At 41.9% G+C, this 17,444-nt stretch overlaps 1 protein-coding gene across 1 annotated transcript in view; it reads right to left on the bottom strand.

The window, feature by feature from the left end:
- The window catches only part of LOC135196204 (uncharacterized), a 346,278-nt gene that overhangs the window by 251,887 nt on the left and 76,947 nt on the right, over positions 1-17,444 (bottom strand). The window contains exon 3 of the mRNA XM_064222815.1: positions 17,035-17,175. Coding sequence (XP_064078885.1) covers positions 17,035-17,175 — 141 coding nt within the window. The remainder of the gene's footprint in view (positions 1-17,034; positions 17,176-17,444) is intronic.

The raw sequence follows: 17,444 nt of genomic DNA, 5'->3' as shown, positions 1-17,444 counted from the left end.
CCGCATTGGAAAAGTGGAATGATGTCCAGTGCTTCCTTGAATTGTATCATCCGGACAAAATTGTTACGAACAGGATCGTGAATATGCTCAATGAAAATTTAATGAGCCATTTCAGAAAAGTTATGCAAGGAAGGAAAAGGCAACAGACATTGGATAAGTTTTGTGATTAAACGTTCACCAAAAAAACCTAGAAGAGTTGAATCTCCGGAACGAGATCTCCCCGACCTGGATGGGGGAGGGTCTCCTTCCGCACAATAACCTCCTCCCCACCCACCACCCTCCTCTTCTCTTGTCCGTCAAGCCAGAAGTCTCGCCAGTCATAGTAAGTGTTCACTTTACAAACGTTTTTATAGTGTTAGTTTACCATTTTAAATTATATTATTAGATATATTAAGGTTTTTTACACTGACTTTTACATTATCTGTGTAAAATAAGGCAAAATATACATAATATATATTGGTTCGTAGGGGTCGAGAACCAATTAATATTATTCCCATTAAACCTTATGGGGAAATTAGCTCCGAGTCACGAACAATTTGGAACACGACCAAGGTCTAGGAACGGATTGTGTTCGTGAGTCAAGGGTTCTACTGTATATATATTTTCGTATAAAAAAAAATTTATATATATACGTATATATATTATATATATAGATATATCTATATATATTATAAATAGGGGGTGGGGGTAAGCAAATTACTTACAGTCAGTAATATTCAATCATTTACCTTCACTTTAGAACAAATTGCAAGTCTCTAGAACAATATCTCGATTTATGGTAAATATTTGAAAAAAATATTTTTATTCCGTTCGCGCCCCGATTCTCGGCCGAAAATCTCCGAAACACGTAGGTCACATTCTCCTAATATTTGTGCCTTTTCATATTACGCTTATTTTATAGTTTTATATATGGAAATGTGCGCAAAAACATGCACAATATAACAAAAAATATTGGAAGGTTGTAGCATTTCTCATTTTTGAAATATTTGCATATAAAGTACGATAAGTACGAAAAAAACTACGATCGGTCAACTTTGACTCAACCGAAAAGGTCAAAAAACGCATTTATAACATAAAAATCTTACAGTCTAGTAATATTCAATCATTTATCTTCATTTTAAAACAAATTGCAAGTCTCTAGAACAGTATCTCGATTTATGGTGAATTTTTGAAAAAAATATTTTTTTTCCCTCCGCGCGCCGATTCTCGGCCGAAAATCTCCGAAACGCGTAGGTCACATTCTCCTAATATTTGAGCCTTTTCATATTACGCTTTTTTAAAGGTTTATATATGGAAATGTGCACAAAAACATGCACAGTATAACAAAAAATATTGGAAGGTTGTAGCATTTATCATTTTTGAAATATTTGCATATAAAGTACGATAAGTACGAAAAAAACTACGATCGGTCAACTTTGACTCAACCGAAAAGGTCAAAAAAACGCATTTATAACATAAAAAATCTTACAGTCTAGTAATATTCAATCATTTATCTTCATTTTAAAACATATTGCAAGTCTCTAGAACAATATCTCGATTTATGGTGAATTTTTGAAAAAAATATTTTTTTCCCCTCCGCGCGACGATTCTCGGCCGAAAATCTCGGAAACGCGTAGGTCACATTCTCCTAATATTTGAGCCTTTTCATATTACACTTTTTTTAAAGGTTTATATATGGAAATGTGCGCAAAAACATGCACAATATAACAAAAAATATTGGAAAGTTGTAGCATTTCTCATTTTTGAAATATTTGCATATAAAGTACGATAAGTACGAAAAAAAACTACGATCGGTCAACTTTGACTCAACCGAAAAGGTCAAAAAACGCATTTATAACATAAAAATCTTACAGTCTAGTAATATTCAATCATTTATCTTCATTTTAAAACAAATTGCAAGTCTCTAGAACAGTATCTCGATTTATGGTGAATTTTTGAAAAAAATATTTTTTTTCCCTCCCGCGCGCCGATTCTCGGCCGAAAAATCTCCGAAACGCGTAGGTCACCATCTCCTAATATTTGGATCCTTTTCATATTACGCTTTTTTAAAGGTTATATATGGAAATGTGCACAAAAACATGCACAGTATAACAAAAAAATATTGGAAGAGGTTTTTTGTAGCATTTATCATTTTTAAAATATTTGCATATAAAGTAGGTCGATAAGTACGAAAAACTACGATCGGTCAACTTTGACTCAACCGAAAAGGTCAAAAAACGCATTTATAACATAAAAAATCTTACAGTCCAGTAATATTCAATCATTTATCTCATTTTAAAACATATTGCAGTCTCCTAGAACAATATCTCGATTTATGGTGAATTTTTGAAAAAAAATATTTTTTTCCCCTCGCGCGACGATTCTCGGCCGAAAATCCTCGGAAAACGCGTAGGTCACATTCTCCTAATATTTGAGCCTTTTCAAATTACACTTTTTTTAAAGGTTTATATATGGAAATGTGCGCAAAAACATGCAACAATATAACAAAAAATATTGGAAGTTGTAGCATTTCTCATTTTTGAAATATTTGCATATTAAGTACGATAAGTTACGAAAAAAACTAACGATCGGTCAACTTTGACTCAACCGAAAAGGTCAAAAAAAAAACGCATTTATAACATAAAAATCTTAATGTCTAGTAATATTCAATCATTATCTTCATTTTAAAAAACAAATTGCAAGTCTCTAGAACAATATCTCGATTTATGGGAAATTTTGAAAAAAAATATTTTTTTCCCCTCCGCGCGCTGATTCTCGGCCGAAAATCTCTGAAACGCGTAGGTCACATTCTCCTAATATTTGAGCCTTTTCATATTATGCTTTTTTTAAAGGTTTATATATGGAAATGTGCGCAAAACATGCACAATATAACAAAAAATATTGGAAGGTTGTAGCATTTCTCATTTTTGAAATATTTGCATATAAAGTATGATAAGTACGAAAAAAACTACGATCGGTCAACTTTGACTCAACCGAAAAGGTCAAAAAACGCATTTATAACATAAAAATCTTACAGTCTAGTAATATTCAATCATTTATCTTCAATTTAAAACATATTGCAAGTCTCAAGAACAATATCTCGATTTATGGTGAATATTTGAAAAAAATATTTTTATTCCGTCCGCGTGCCGATTCTCGGCCGAAAATCTCGGAAACGAGTAGGTCACATTCTCCTAATATTTGTGCCTTTTCATATTACGCTTTTTTTAGAGGTTTATATATGGAAATGTGCGCAAAAACATGCACAATATAACAAAAAATATTGGAAGGTTGTAGCATTTATCATTTTTGAAATTATTTTGCATATAAAGTATGATAAGTACGAAAAAAAACTACAATCTGTCAACTTTGACTCAACCGAAATGGTAAAAAAACGCATTTGTAACATAAAAATCTTACAGTCTAGTAATATTCAATCATTTATCTTCAATTTAAAACATATTGCAAGTCTCTAGAACAATATCTCGATTTATGGTGAATATTTGAAAAAAATATTTTTATTCCGTCCGCGCGCCGATTCTCGGCCGAAAATCTCGGAAATGCGTAGGTCACATTCTCCTATATGTTTAGCCTTTTCATATTACGCTTTTTTTAGAGTTTTATATATGAAAATGTGCGCAAAAATATGCACAATATAACAAAAATTATTGGAAGGTTGTAGCATTTCTCATTTTTTTTATATTTGCATATAAAAAAAAAATTTTAAACAAAAATTCGACATTCGGTCAACTTTAACTCGTTCGAAATGGTCGAAAACTGCATTTGTAAGCTAAAACTCTTACAGTATCATAATATTCAATCATTTTACTTCATTTTGAAACAAATTGCAAGTCTCTATAACAATATTTCAATTTATGGTGAATTTTTTTAAAAATTATTTTTTTACATCCGCGCGCTACGAATTCATGCATCATTTTGTGATAATATTTTCTCTGTGTTGCTTTTATCGTTTTACAATGTGTTATATATCAAAATGATCGCAATTTAGTGCACATTACAACGAAAAAAAAAGTAACTTGTTACCTCTAACCGTTTGGCGCACAGCGCGATTTGAATACAATTATATATGAAATTTCGTTTTTGCGCTATCATATATCGCATTATTTATATATGATAATGATAATTTTTTCATTTCTGATGGTTGCATACTAAACTTCAAGTAATGACAAAAAAAGGAGCCAAAAATGAACTCTTAATCTTGAAAACTAAGCGCGCTGTGATTTTTTGAAAAAAATATTTTTTCCGCTTATGCGCTCACTCTCAAACCCCTCCGGCACACGGGAGTCATTTTTTTATTTACCGCTTCGGCGTTTAAGGGTTAAGCTTGGCTTCAGGAGCTAGAATTTCAGAACTGTCTGCGTTATCCAGAGATGCGGCTCATGTAGAATTTCTTCCTTCAGGAGAAGTTCTGCTTTCTCCGGATCGCAGCTTTTTAGCAAAAAATGAGGATCCTTTGTCCAGTAACGACCTTACGAGCCTTTCTGTCTAGGACATCCTCATCCTCTTCGGGTCCTCTCTTTAGAAGAGAAAAAGGTGGTACTTTATCAATTAAAGGTATTAGGCAACAGATCCTATACTTACACGATGTCAGGGCAGTAGCCACCTCAATCAATTATTTCCAACATATGAATTTTGATGATTTGAAAAAATATACTGGATGGAAATCGCCGACAGTATTTAAGCGTCACTACTTAAAGTCTTTGGAATCTCTAAAATTTTCAGCAGTTGCAGCGGGTAACATAGTTTCCCCTGACTCTGCTTAGTAGTTTAGTTGAAAATCCAGATCTCCTTTCTACCTATCTCAGCCAACAGTTTGTCTAGCCTACCATGTTCATCTACGTTTGCCCTTGAGTCTTAGCTGCTCTTGTGATGGTTTAGTGGGTGTCCCTTATTTTTTTGCTAAGGTCACCCACAATTGATTGTATATACTAAACTTTAGGATGTGGTCCCCTTATTTTTATGCTAGGGTGCCACATCCCCATTACCAATGGTTTTTGTATTGATCATTGATATCTATGAAACTTATTTGGTGTGTTTTTAGGTTAAGTTTGCTCACACACATGCTTTATTACAATTACTGTTAATTTTTATTAATACTTATTTAGTGTGTTTTAAATTATGATTGTCACACACATGTTTATTTCAAATTCACCCTATAACTGGTGTAAGACTTTGTAAATAATTTTAGCTATAAGTTACTTTTAAGTATTGTTCTTTATCCAGATTGTATGAACAATTGTATATTTTGTTTTACAAGTTTATGTATATAGTTGAATTTTAAGTTTTATTGAGACCTTCTTTATTTCAATCTTGTGCTAATTCTCTGGTACAATTTCGCGCAGCGACACGAACTGAGCCCAGATTGGTTCGTGTCGCCCAGCGAAATTCCACCTCTTCCCAACTCTTCGCTCAAGATTGATTGCTAACTTCAGGATGGCCACCAGAGGCGCGGCAGTCACCTAAGCGTGGGTTGTAGTAGTAGTAGTTGCTGCCCCGTTCTGTGGGTCGGCTCTCTTCCTGAGGGATTTTGTTGTGGGAAATTTCTAATTGACAAGAAGTTCGTGGTAGTGGTCTCACTCGCCCTAGTGTTCATACCGACGCCCTTCTTGTGGGTGAGCGAGTCAGTTATACTGACCTTTTCTTTATTTTGTTTATTCTCTGGTATTTGTTAGATCATTTACCTAAGAAATAATGAATTAAAGGATTATTTCGCTGGGCGACACGAACCAATCGCCCAGAAATAGATTTTTCCTACGTCAAAATCCTTTTTTCCAAGACGATATCCTGTCACGCTCAGGAAGACACCATACAAAATCATGCCAACAAAACCCACAATATCAGAATAACGTGAAAGGACAATTCCTAACATTGGAATTACTGACAAGGCAGCAGACCACCGCCACCTCCATCTCCTGGAGGACCTGCACATCAGAAAGGAGAGACCTAGTCTCAACACCACACAAGAGACTTCCCTCCTGACAGTGGCATGTATGGCGCCACCCGCCAATACCCCCGAGCTAATCAAACGGACCAAGCAGGTGGGGGCCTCTATTGGCAGTGACCTTCCCAATACTACTCTCCCAGTCTCCAATGTCTGCACGCTGTCTAATGACCTCAATCCAACCAGAATAAGCCTACCATTCCTTGATAATGAACCAATGATACGGCTGGAAACATTGAAATTCTGCTTTTCCTTTAGAAAACAATGAGAAAGATTCTACACATGAGAATACGCACAATAAATCCTGACTTCCAAACTTTGCAATTTGCAAACTCTAAGGCAATCATACACCACTTTTAATTACCATAGAAATAAATTGAAATTTTTAAAAGCCATTTCCTCATCCAGAATATATTATCATTGGCTACTTATTAGCAAATATCAGCCCGGATGAGAAGAAAATAATGCCATTCTTTTTAACAAAACATGTCTGAGAGAGCGTCTCCTACCATCATATATTATTTCTGGGCTCAGCTCGTGTCGGCCTATGAAATATCCTTAAGATCATTATTTCTAGGTAAAATTAATCTAAAATTACCAGAGAAAAACAAAATTAAGAAAATGTCAGTAAAACTGACTCGCTCACTCTATAAAAGAATTGTCGGTATGTGAATATAGGCGAGTGGGATCACTACCACGAGTCATTCACCATTTAGACCTTCCAACATAAAATCCCCACCAGAGAGAGCTGATACTAAAGGGTGATGCGGCCGCTACTACTACTACTACCGACGCCACGGACAGCAGCGCCCCTAGCGGTTATCCTTAATCATTAGCTTCACAGCGCTAGAGTGCTTTTTTCCCTCTCGTGTTGTTTTCTTGGATTTATCTCGTCATTTACGATGGAACGTGCTGCTATTGCTTCGGCTAAGTTAAGTGCCTCATCAGTAGTATTTTACAGTTTTTTAGTCTTCCAGGGACCAGTATTTTCCTTCTTATAGGTCATATACGGTCTCCCGGTTGACTCGTGGCGGCTGTGTGCCGCCTCATGTTAAGATTTCCCGGTCTCCCATACTGGGACATCTTATACTTATGGGCTTATTATATTTACGTTCATTGTTTATTACATCGTTTATTACATCGTTATTATAGCTAGGACACAGCCCTTTACCTTTTTCTCTTAGTTTGGTATTTAGGGCTATACTGTGTTTCTGGCCCAGCATCCCAGCTCTTGCTCTTCATCGGCTACCGCTGGCTCCGAGTAGTCAACTGTTCTTCGGAACAGCTTGCCTCCTCCTGGGCTTCTTTCTCTTTCACTAAGTGTCTTTTCCTCCTTTACGATGTATTATCAGTGTTATTTAGGGTGTTAGGCTAGCCTAGGTGCTTGTGCCATGTGTTGCTACAGTCTGGTTCACGTGGCCCCTCTATGGTTGTGTTGCTATCGCGGCTTAGGCCACCTGCGATCACGTGTCCCTTAGCACCTTACCCTTCCCCTTCCCTCCCTACCAGGTGTAGGGAGGGGTCTGGTGGTTCTCCTTGGTTGCCATGACAACCACAGTAGCCTACCTCCCTCTCCCTCTGAGGAGGCCTGGAGCTCCATCCCAGCTGGGGTTTAGGGCGACCACTTGTCTTGGGTACCAGGTTACCGAGCGGGTAGCTGTAGTGACGGGGGGGGGGGGTAGGCCACCCCACCTCTCTCTCTCTCCCGCCGTGTTACGCCGGGACCCCCAACCTATTGCCTCAGTCCCACCCTTCCCCTACCGTAACGAACGGAGCCTCCGCTGAAGCCGGGGGCCCCTTTGGTTATAGGTCCGTCTGGCTCCGCCAGTGGGCGGGGTGGACATTACTAGTGGTCTGTTGCTTGCCTACTATATCCTGTTTTCCGCTACCGGAGGAGAGCTCGCTCCTTACCCGGGCACTCTTCTAGTAGACGGAAAATTTTATACTTCGTTATATACGGATATACCCTAATATTACGGTGAATTTTAGTTTTAATTTAATTTAATTTATGTACTATCTCCGTCGTTCTCCGTCGTGGTTTCATGGCTCCTCACCACTCCTGGTTGGAATCTTTTTCCTGTCTCCGGCGTAGCCTTAGACCAACTCCAACCGCCTAGTTACCACACGTATTACGGCGGGGCTCTGGTTTAATCTAACTTACATGCTCCGGCATGCAGCGGAGCATTTGTTAGGCTGTAAGTGTGCACCTGATATTCATGTATCTCTCCACTTACAGGCTACCAACTGTCAGGTCCCAGGTTGCAACGCAACGCTCTACGACCCCTGCGCCCATGAGGAGTGTAGGACCCACGCCCCGTGTGCCACCACCCACAATGGACTGATCGTTTGGCACCCGGAGGCTTGCACCATTTGCTACGACCTCGTTAGTCAGCTGTTGGGTGGGGTAAGTCTACTCTTAGACTTTCTTGGTCTTATCACTACTAACACTTAGTTTTAAGCTTCGTTCAACCCTATCTCCGCCGTTAGAAGCTTCATATCGCCTTCTCTTTCAGGCTGCCGCCGTGAAGGAAGTCGCCCTGGCAACCCTGAAGGCTTGGGTGGGCGGCTTCGGGAAGAACGCCGCCAAGGGCCAGCCGTATATTCTTGACAAGAAGCTGGACGTTCAGATCTTCCCCGGTGGCAAGTCGACCGGCTACGTGGACCCCATCTCGGCAGCCCCTCTCATAGCTTTGATTCAGCAAGAGGTGCAGCAGGCATTCGGGTCCGTCTCCACGCAGGAGCCGGTCCCAGATGTGGCCAACCTGGACCTGAATATTGAGCCTATGGCGGTAGGGGCAGAGGATTTGTTGGTTGAGGTAGGTGTGTCGGGCGCCCAAGGTCTTTCCTTGGGTGCTCCTGGATCTTCTTCCCCTGTCCCTTCTTCTGCTTCATTCCAAGGCTTTACGGGATCTGAGATCCCTGCCCGCTCTCCCGCTCTTTCTGTACCCCCGAAGGTGAAGGGACAGAGAGAACAGAAGACTCTGCATAAGACGACTTCTAAGAAGTCGTCGTCTTCTTCAGCTAGGAAGTTTACGACTTCCTACGCTGACGCGGTGAAGGCAAAGCCTAGCTCTTCCTACTCGAAGAGCTCTAGAAGCAAGGCTTCTAAGGAGAAGGCTCGCGCTCCGGCCGAGCCAACGCCTTCTCCGGCATCTACCGGATCTACTCCGGTAACTCCTGTTGGGGTGGCGGGACCGAGCTCCTTTGATCCCACCACCTTTTCAGCAGTTGTGATGCAACAAGTGGGAGAGATGGTTGGCTCTCTGGGCTCTAAGTTTGAACAGATGTTTGCGCAGCTGTCAAACACCATCAACCAGTCTGGTCAGTCCATTCAAGATCTCTCTAACCGAGTTAGAGAGCACGACGACCGCTTTGCTGGTCTTAACCAGGCTCCTCAGCCAAGCTCCCCTGTAGTAGGTACTGGTGTTTTACAGTTACCTCCCTACGAATCTCTACCAGCCTTCTCCATGGATAACCCATGGAGAGTGGCCGCTTATGCCCCCTTCAAGGACGGCATGATTTCTATCCCGGAGTGTGGAACTCGAAGGATTGAGGACTTCGAGTTCTATCCTCCCGGACTGACTCAGCCTTTCATTGGGTATGCTAGGCTGACCGTTGCTGCTCTCACTAGAGAGGATAAGATCTCCCGAGAGACTGTGCTGTATAGTAGGGATCACGCACAGCGGGAATGGGTTCACTGCCTGGAGGATTGGGAGTGCACCAACACCAAACTCCAAGCATTCAAGAGTCCATTCACTATTTTCGCTACGGAGGAGGAGGCTTCTCTTCCATTCGCTACCAAAATAGTGGAAGCAACTCTTCAGGTAGTCCTCAAGGACGAGCCCATGCCACAGCTGAGGGAAGCGGAATCTACTTCTCCGCTCTTCCCGGCCTTTGGAGAATTGTGGGAGAACTTGCCTGCCACGTTCTCAATAGGTAAGCTTAAGCCAGACTGCGCAATGAACCAGTTTGGCGAGAAGCTTCCAAGACTGCCTGATACCCTTATTCAGGCAGAGTTTGATGCCCGTACAAGATTTGGGAGGTCTCTTAACTCCCTGATCATTACGGAAATGGCTGCCCTGTCTTACGCCACAGAACCTTTATTCAAGATTCTGGCTAAATCACAGCTTCAGACAGTCCAAGCTGATGCTTTTGACTTCTTCCTAGCTAGAAGGAACTGCCGAAAGCATGTCTTGCAGGAGGCAACTATTAGGCATGAGCCTAATAGACTCTTGGCTTCCAGCATGTGGGGTGCGGACCTCTTCCAAGAGGCCTCTGTGAATGAGGTCCACCACGAGGCTGCTAGGCTTAACCAGAGCCTTAGAGCTAGATGGGGCATCTCTTCCAAGAGGAAACAAGAGGCCGCCCCTACTGCTGGTAAGAAGCTAAAGAAGACAGGAAGAAGGTTCCAGCCTTACCAGAAGCAACAGCAGCAACAGCAATTTGTTCAGCCCGTCCCAGTTACACAACAGAGACAGCCGTCTACTTCAAAGCAGACGCAACCCATCCTCCTGTTGTCTCCTCAGAGTCAACCATCCACCTCTTACGCAGTCTCGCCGGCCTTCAATTCAATGTACGAAAGCCAGGCCTACCCAACCTTTAATAGGTTCTCTAGGGGTAGCAGGGCGAGGGGCCACTTTCGCCAACGTGGCACAGGAAGAGCTGCAAGAGGTAAACACTTCAGAGGAGGGCGCGGAGGTCAACCCGCCCAACAACAGTGAGGCTCCCCAGGTAGGAGGGAGGCTGTTCCTCTTCCGTCACAGGTGGGGGTTCAGCAAATGGGCACAGAGCATCGTGTCCAAAGGGTTGGGTTGGAGTTGGATCAAAGATCCTCCCTCCAATCAAATCATTCTATCAGGAACCATCAAAGGAATTGACAGATTATGCGGAGGAACTCCTTCAGAAAGGAGCTATTGCGAGAGTCAAGCATCTAAAATTTCAAGGTCGCTTATTCAGCGTGCCAAAGAAAGGCTCAACAAAAAGAAGGGTAATCTTAGACTTGTCAAAGCTAAACTCTTTCATTCGTTGCGACAAGTTCAAAATGCTCACCATCTCGCAGGTACGGACCTTACTTCCCCGTGGGGCCGTCACAACCTCCATCGATCTTACAGACGCATACTATCATATCCCTATAGCCAGACACTTCCGTCCATTCCTAGGCTTCAAACTAGGAAATCAGACGTTCTCATTCAAAGTGATGCCCTTCGGTCTGAATGTAGCCCCCAGGGTATTCACGAAAGTAGCAGAAGTGGTTGAGAACTCAAGGGATAATGGTAGCAGCATACCTCGACGATTGGTTGATCTGGGCACCAACGGTCGAGGAATGTCTCAAAGCCACGAAGAAGGTAGTTCAATTTCTGGAACATCTGGGGTTCCAGATAAACAAAACGAAATCCAGACTCACTCCGGAGTCTCGTTTTCAGTGGCTAGGAATCCAATGGGATTTGTCTTCCCACAATCTGTCAATTCCGGTGGTCAAAAGGAAAGAAATAGCCAAGTCTGTGAAACAATTTCTCAAATGCAAACAAACATCAAGGAGAAACCAGGAAAGAATCCTAGGTTCTCTTCAGTTTGCCTCAGTGACAGACATCCTCCTGAAAGCAAGGCTGAAAGATATAAATCGAGTTTGGCGATCGAGAGCAAACGTCAAATCTCGAGACAAGTTGTCAGTAATTCCACAGATCCTTCGCAATCAGCTCCGTCCATGGACAAAAGTGAAGAATCTGGCCAAATTAGTACCCCTTCAATATCCCCTTCCAGTGTTAACCATTCACACGGATGCCTCCCTGTCCGGGTGGGGGGGATATTCTCAATTCAAGCAAGTTCAGGGGACTTGGTCAGTTCAGTTCCGCCAGCTTCACATAAACGTCCTGGAAGCAATGGCAGTATTTCTTACCCTGAAGAGACTCCTTCCCCCGAAGAAGTCTCATCTAAGACTAGTTTTTGGACAGTGCAGTGGTAGTACATTGCATCAACAGAGGAGGGTCCAAATCCAAACACGTGAATCATGTCATGATAGCCATCTTTGCACTAGCAGACAAACACAGATGGCATCTGTCCGCCACTCACCTGGCGGGGGTAAGAAATGTGATAGCAGACGCTTTGTCCCGGTCAGTCCCCCTGGAATCAGAATGGTCCCTGGACGACAGGTCATTCCAGTGGATATGCCGGAGAGTCCCAGGTCTCCAAGTAGATCTCTTCGCCTCACAAGCGAACCACAAGCTCCCTTGCTATGTGGCCCCCAACCTGGACCCTCTGGCTTATGCCACGGACGCCCTGTCGTTAGACTGGAATCAATGGAGGAAAATTTATGTTTTTCCTCGAGTGAATCTTCTTTTGAAAGTCTTGAGCAAGCTGAGGACTTTCAAGGGACTAGTAGCTCTGATTGCTCCAGACTGGCCGAAAAGCAACTGGTATCCTCTGCTTCTGGAGTTGGGTCTCCGACCTCAACGGATTCCCAATCCCAAGCTGTCGCAATCAGTACAAATGAGGACTGTGTTCGCTTCCTTAGGAATTCTTCAGACCCTAACTTTATGGACTTCATGAAGTTTGCGGCTAAAAAAGATGCTAACATTGATCCACAAAACATCCTCTTTCTAGAATCAGATAAAAGAGAGTCAACTATTAGGCAATATGACTCAGCTGTTAAAAAACTAGCATCCTTCCTGAAAGAATCAAACACTACAACCATGACAGTTAACTTAGCTATATCCTTTTTCAGATCCTTGTTTGAAAAAGGCTTAGCAGCTAGCACTATTACTACTCATAAATCGGCTTTGAAGAAAATCTTTCAGTTGGGTTTCCAGATAGACCTAACAGAATCTTACTTTACGTCTATTCCCAAAGCCTGTGCTAGGCTTAGACCTTCTCAAAGGCCTACTGCAGTTTCATGGTTCTTAAATGATGTCCTCAAACTAGCCTCAGATACTGACAACTCGTCTTGCACATTCATAATGCTTCTTAGAAAGAGGTTATTTTTTGTTAAGCCTGGCTTCAGGAGCCAGAATTTCAGAACTGTCGGCTCTATCCAGAGATGCGGGTCATGTGGAATTCCTCCCCTCAGGAGAAGTTCTACTTTCCCCGGATCGTAGCTTTTTAGCTAAAAATGAGGATCCCCTTGCAAGGTGGGCTCCTTGGAAAGTCATCCCACTTCCGCAAGATCCTTCTCTCTGCCCAGTATCAACTTTAAGAGCCTTTCTATCTCGTACATCCTCTAGATCCTCAGGTTCTCTCTTTATGAGAGAAAAAGGTGGCACTTTATCAGTAAAAGGAATCAGACAACAGATCCTTTACTTCATTAAACAAGCCAACCCTGATTCATTTCCAAAAGCACATGACATCAGAGGAGTAGCCACCTCAATTAATTACTTCCAACATATGAACTTTGAGGATCTTAAAAAGTATACTGGATGGAAATCACCGACAGTCTTTAAACGTCATTACCTAAAGTCCTTGGAATCTTTAAAATTTTCTGCAGTAGCAGCGGGAAACATTGTTTCTCCTGATACTGCATAGTAGTTGTAGTTTAGATCCAGGTCTCCTTTCTACCTACCTCGTCCAACATGCCTCACCCTATTGCCATGCTACTCGGAATACTCTAGCCTTAGCCGCTAGAATCATACTGGTGGATTGTCCCTTATTTTTTTGCTAGGGACATCCACGTTATGTACATATAATGTACTTCAGTGTTTCTACCCTTATTTTTATGCTAGGGTAGAACACAATGTGTTTGTATATTTTGTAAATATCTTAATTAAGTGAATCATTCTTTATTGTTTTTGCCATTACACTATTATGTATTACTATGTCTAATATAAGTTAATTTTAAGTACTTTATATGGATTGCTTTCTTTATCATACCATTGTTTAGGATAAGTTAGCTTTAAGTACTTTGTTTGTATACTGTAATGTCCCTGATTCACTTATATTATATATCTCTTTTTACTATTGGGTTTCATTTGTCCTTATTCCCATCTTGTCTGTTTCTCTGGTACTATTTCATAGGCCGACACGAGCTGAGCCCAGAAAAGGGATTTTGACGTAGGAAAAATCTATTTCTGGGTGATTGGCTCGTGTCGCCCTATGAAACCCACCCTGTTTTCTTTTACCCACCCTGCAGGACATGATGTTCATAGATTAAGGATGACCGCTAGGGGCGCTGCTGTCCGTGGCGTCGGTAGTAGTAGTAGTAGCGGCCGCATCACCCTTTAGTATCAGCTCTCTCTGGTGGGGATTTTATGTTGGAAGGTCTAAATGGTGAATGACTCGTGGTGGTGATCCCACTCGCCTATTTTCACATACCGACACTTCTTTTATAGAGTGAGCGAGTCAGTTTTACTGACATTTTCTTAATTTTGTTTTTCTCTGGTAATTTTAGATTAATTTTACCTAGAAATAATGATCTTAAGGATATTTCATAGGGCGACACGAGCCAATCACCCAGAAATAGATTTTTCCTACGTCAAAATCCCTTTATTATTATTATCCTCCTTACAATGATCCCTCATTTATTGCAGTTAATGGGGACCGGAATCCCCCCCATAGGTGAAAATCTGTGAAGTAAAATTGGCCCCCCTAGGAATTTCTGTATTGTGTGTATGGGTACCAAAATGTTTAAAATGTGTATATTTATACTTTATAATATATATACTTTACTTAAATCTATTTCATTATAAAACCTTAATATTATGCATTCACTCACTCACATATATTTTACTTAAATCTATTTAATTATAAAACCTTAATATTATACATTCTCTCTCTCTCTCTCTCTCTCTCTCTCTCTCTCTCTCTCTCTCTCTCTCTCTCTCTCTCTAATACGATATGTATTATGGTGTTCTACACTCACCAATGACAGTAGTATCTTGAGACTTGACTCCAGTTATGACGACGACGACAATGACAATGACGATGATGACAATGATGATGACGACGATGACAGACCTGTACAGTTTGATGAATATGATGATGATGATGATGATATGATGATGATGATGTTACTGCACAGTAAAATGAGGCCTTTAAATCAGTTTGGGAAGTGCCTCAACGTCATATATCGGCGCTGGATCGTCACCATTTGCTTCTGAGAGAGGCGGAGAGGTTGGTGGTGGCAGAAAAGAGGCTCCAACTCCACTTGTTGAGGCTTCAGGTTCACTTGGAGACTCTTCTGCTGGAGGCGCTGATGGTGTAGCTGGGGTTTTTACCTTAGAGAAGAACATGGTGATGGGTAGTTGCTGTCATTGTTTGTTCTTTTGCTGCAAAATGCCCTTGTACAAGGACATAACCCCGTCAACACGGTTGCTAAACTCGACAGCTCAAACCATATTATCGTCGATGTCTTGTGCAAATCGTTGCATTGCCCTTGCCATGATGCACAATTGTTGCAGGTTCTCCCTCTCTTCTTCTTCCCTGAGGAAGGAGAGACGGGCCCCGTTCCCAGAGGAACGTGAGGATCAGCGGAAGACCCACCTGTCTCACCAAAGCAAAACAGACCCTTAGAAGTCCCTGTGCAAAACTTCTTGGGGGAGGGGGCGGGGGGGAGGCCACCTTCTTCTTTCTTGGTTGGGGGCCTTCGAAGTTGAAGAGGAAGAGGTGGCAGAAGATGACGACGAAGACGAAGAAGATGACGACGACACCCTCCTCTTCTTCTTCGCCAACTTCCTCAGGATGGCAGAAGGTTCTCTCAACCAGTACGGGGCTGTGGCAGCTGTCGAAGCAGCAGGCCCCAACCAACCTGGGAAGGAGGACCTGACGGAGCAGCAGCGGAGAGAACGCTTCCCCAAGGAGGGCTACAAAACTCTCGTATGGCAGGCGAAGCGTCTGCCACCACCGAGACTGGTTGGTCGCACGAACGTGACCGTCGTCTGGGTGGGGCGGAGCGTGCACCTGACTTGAGAGAGCCAATACCGTCCTCCGACTCGTCCAAGTCCTCGTCGAGGCCAAAACCTCTCAAGAGGACTGGATGGGAGCCTCCACCAGTCTCTGCGTGGACAGTCCAGCAGGATCGTCACGTCAACTCTGCGAACTGAGCAATCACCCCAAGAGCGATCACTGACAAGGCACGAGTCACCTGACCAACTCGCTCCTTTCTTCTACCCTGTGCCCGAGTCATGAAGGAGAGCAGACTCAGCATCAACGACTCTGGATGCACACGAATCCGAAGATTACATGCACTCGGGGACACGCAAACGAGCGCCCAACATGGAACTAGTCTTAGGGGCAGAACCTCTAGGACTAGCAGCAGAAGTGCGAACTTCTGCTGCCTAACCACATTGTTCAGGAATTTAACGGCCATAATTCCAGCTACGCCGAAAGTAATTCCTAATGTAAAGGACCGATGGTTTGTATATCATGTAGGAACAAAGTATTAAATTATTTTTAAATAAAATATCACATTGTTAGACAAGAAAAAACCAGAACAGCACTTTCATTATCAATATAAGCCTACCAATTAAAATTTTAAGGAATTAAAATTTTAAGGAACTAAAACTTTTCACATGGTCTTGACCCTACCCTATGCACTTAACATTCCTCTTTGCTGAATTATTCCATAGTAAATAAAATAAAATCTCAGGAAAAGTATCCAGGAGCGAAGCCCTGATACTTCTATTCTTGTCACATACCTAGTGAGTAATGAGGAAAATGGCCAAAATACACATTATTGCCACATACACATTGTTGCCACATCTGTGAGAAGGAAGAGCAGAGGTAGCTGCTGTGGACAAAGAGATAGAACCCTCTTGTCTTTAGTCCTTTATATATATTCAATCATTGTGCCAACAAGCACTACTCTGGCCCAGACTAATTATAAGAGAATTCTTCGAGATTGGTTGGTTTGCCTTGTGGTGCCCTGGGGGGACCATAAAAGTAACTTCTTTTGAGGATAAACATTGGCTACTGTCAAAACTTACATTTTAAAATACTACTGTACTATACATGAAAATTTAAACAATTCTACAAAAAGTAACTTAAGATCAGGGTTCCCCACAACTTCCAGTAATGCTATAGTATATCTTCAATGAAACTCAATTAATTCAGTAATCTTATGATAAAAAGTCAAGGAAATATTAGCATACCATATTTTAACACCTTACCTTACGACCTCCTTTCTTTCTGATGCCTCTATTCGTAGACTCATGATTCCGAGTGAAGACTCGCAACAGAAATGGTTCTTCCTCCTTGATAGCATACACTCCATGAAGGTTTAAAAACTCAGGAGTAAACCATTCTGCAATCTGAAGAAAAAATAAAAAAAGCAAATGAAAATCTATCATATTTTCTTTCAATTTATGTTTCATGGAAATAAAACTTATACTTTAACTATAACCATTGTGGATGACTGTCAAAACAGACCACTGAATTTTTAGTCAAAGTTACCGAAGTAGTAATTGCAAGATAGGCAAAACCTTCCTCGCTGAGGGGGGTCTTGCCTGGTAAAATTTTCATTTTTCACCACCTAAGGACTAAAGATGTGTGCCAATCAGAAATTGGGAGGAGGGCACCA

Source organism: Macrobrachium nipponense, chromosome 17 (assembly GCF_015104395.2).
Source record: "Macrobrachium nipponense isolate FS-2020 chromosome 17, ASM1510439v2, whole genome shotgun sequence".
Classification (NCBI taxonomy): Eukaryota; Metazoa; Arthropoda; class Malacostraca; order Decapoda; family Palaemonidae; genus Macrobrachium; species Macrobrachium nipponense.
The sequence above is the reverse complement of the archived record's forward strand: the minus strand, read 5'-3'. Positions and strand labels throughout refer to the sequence as shown.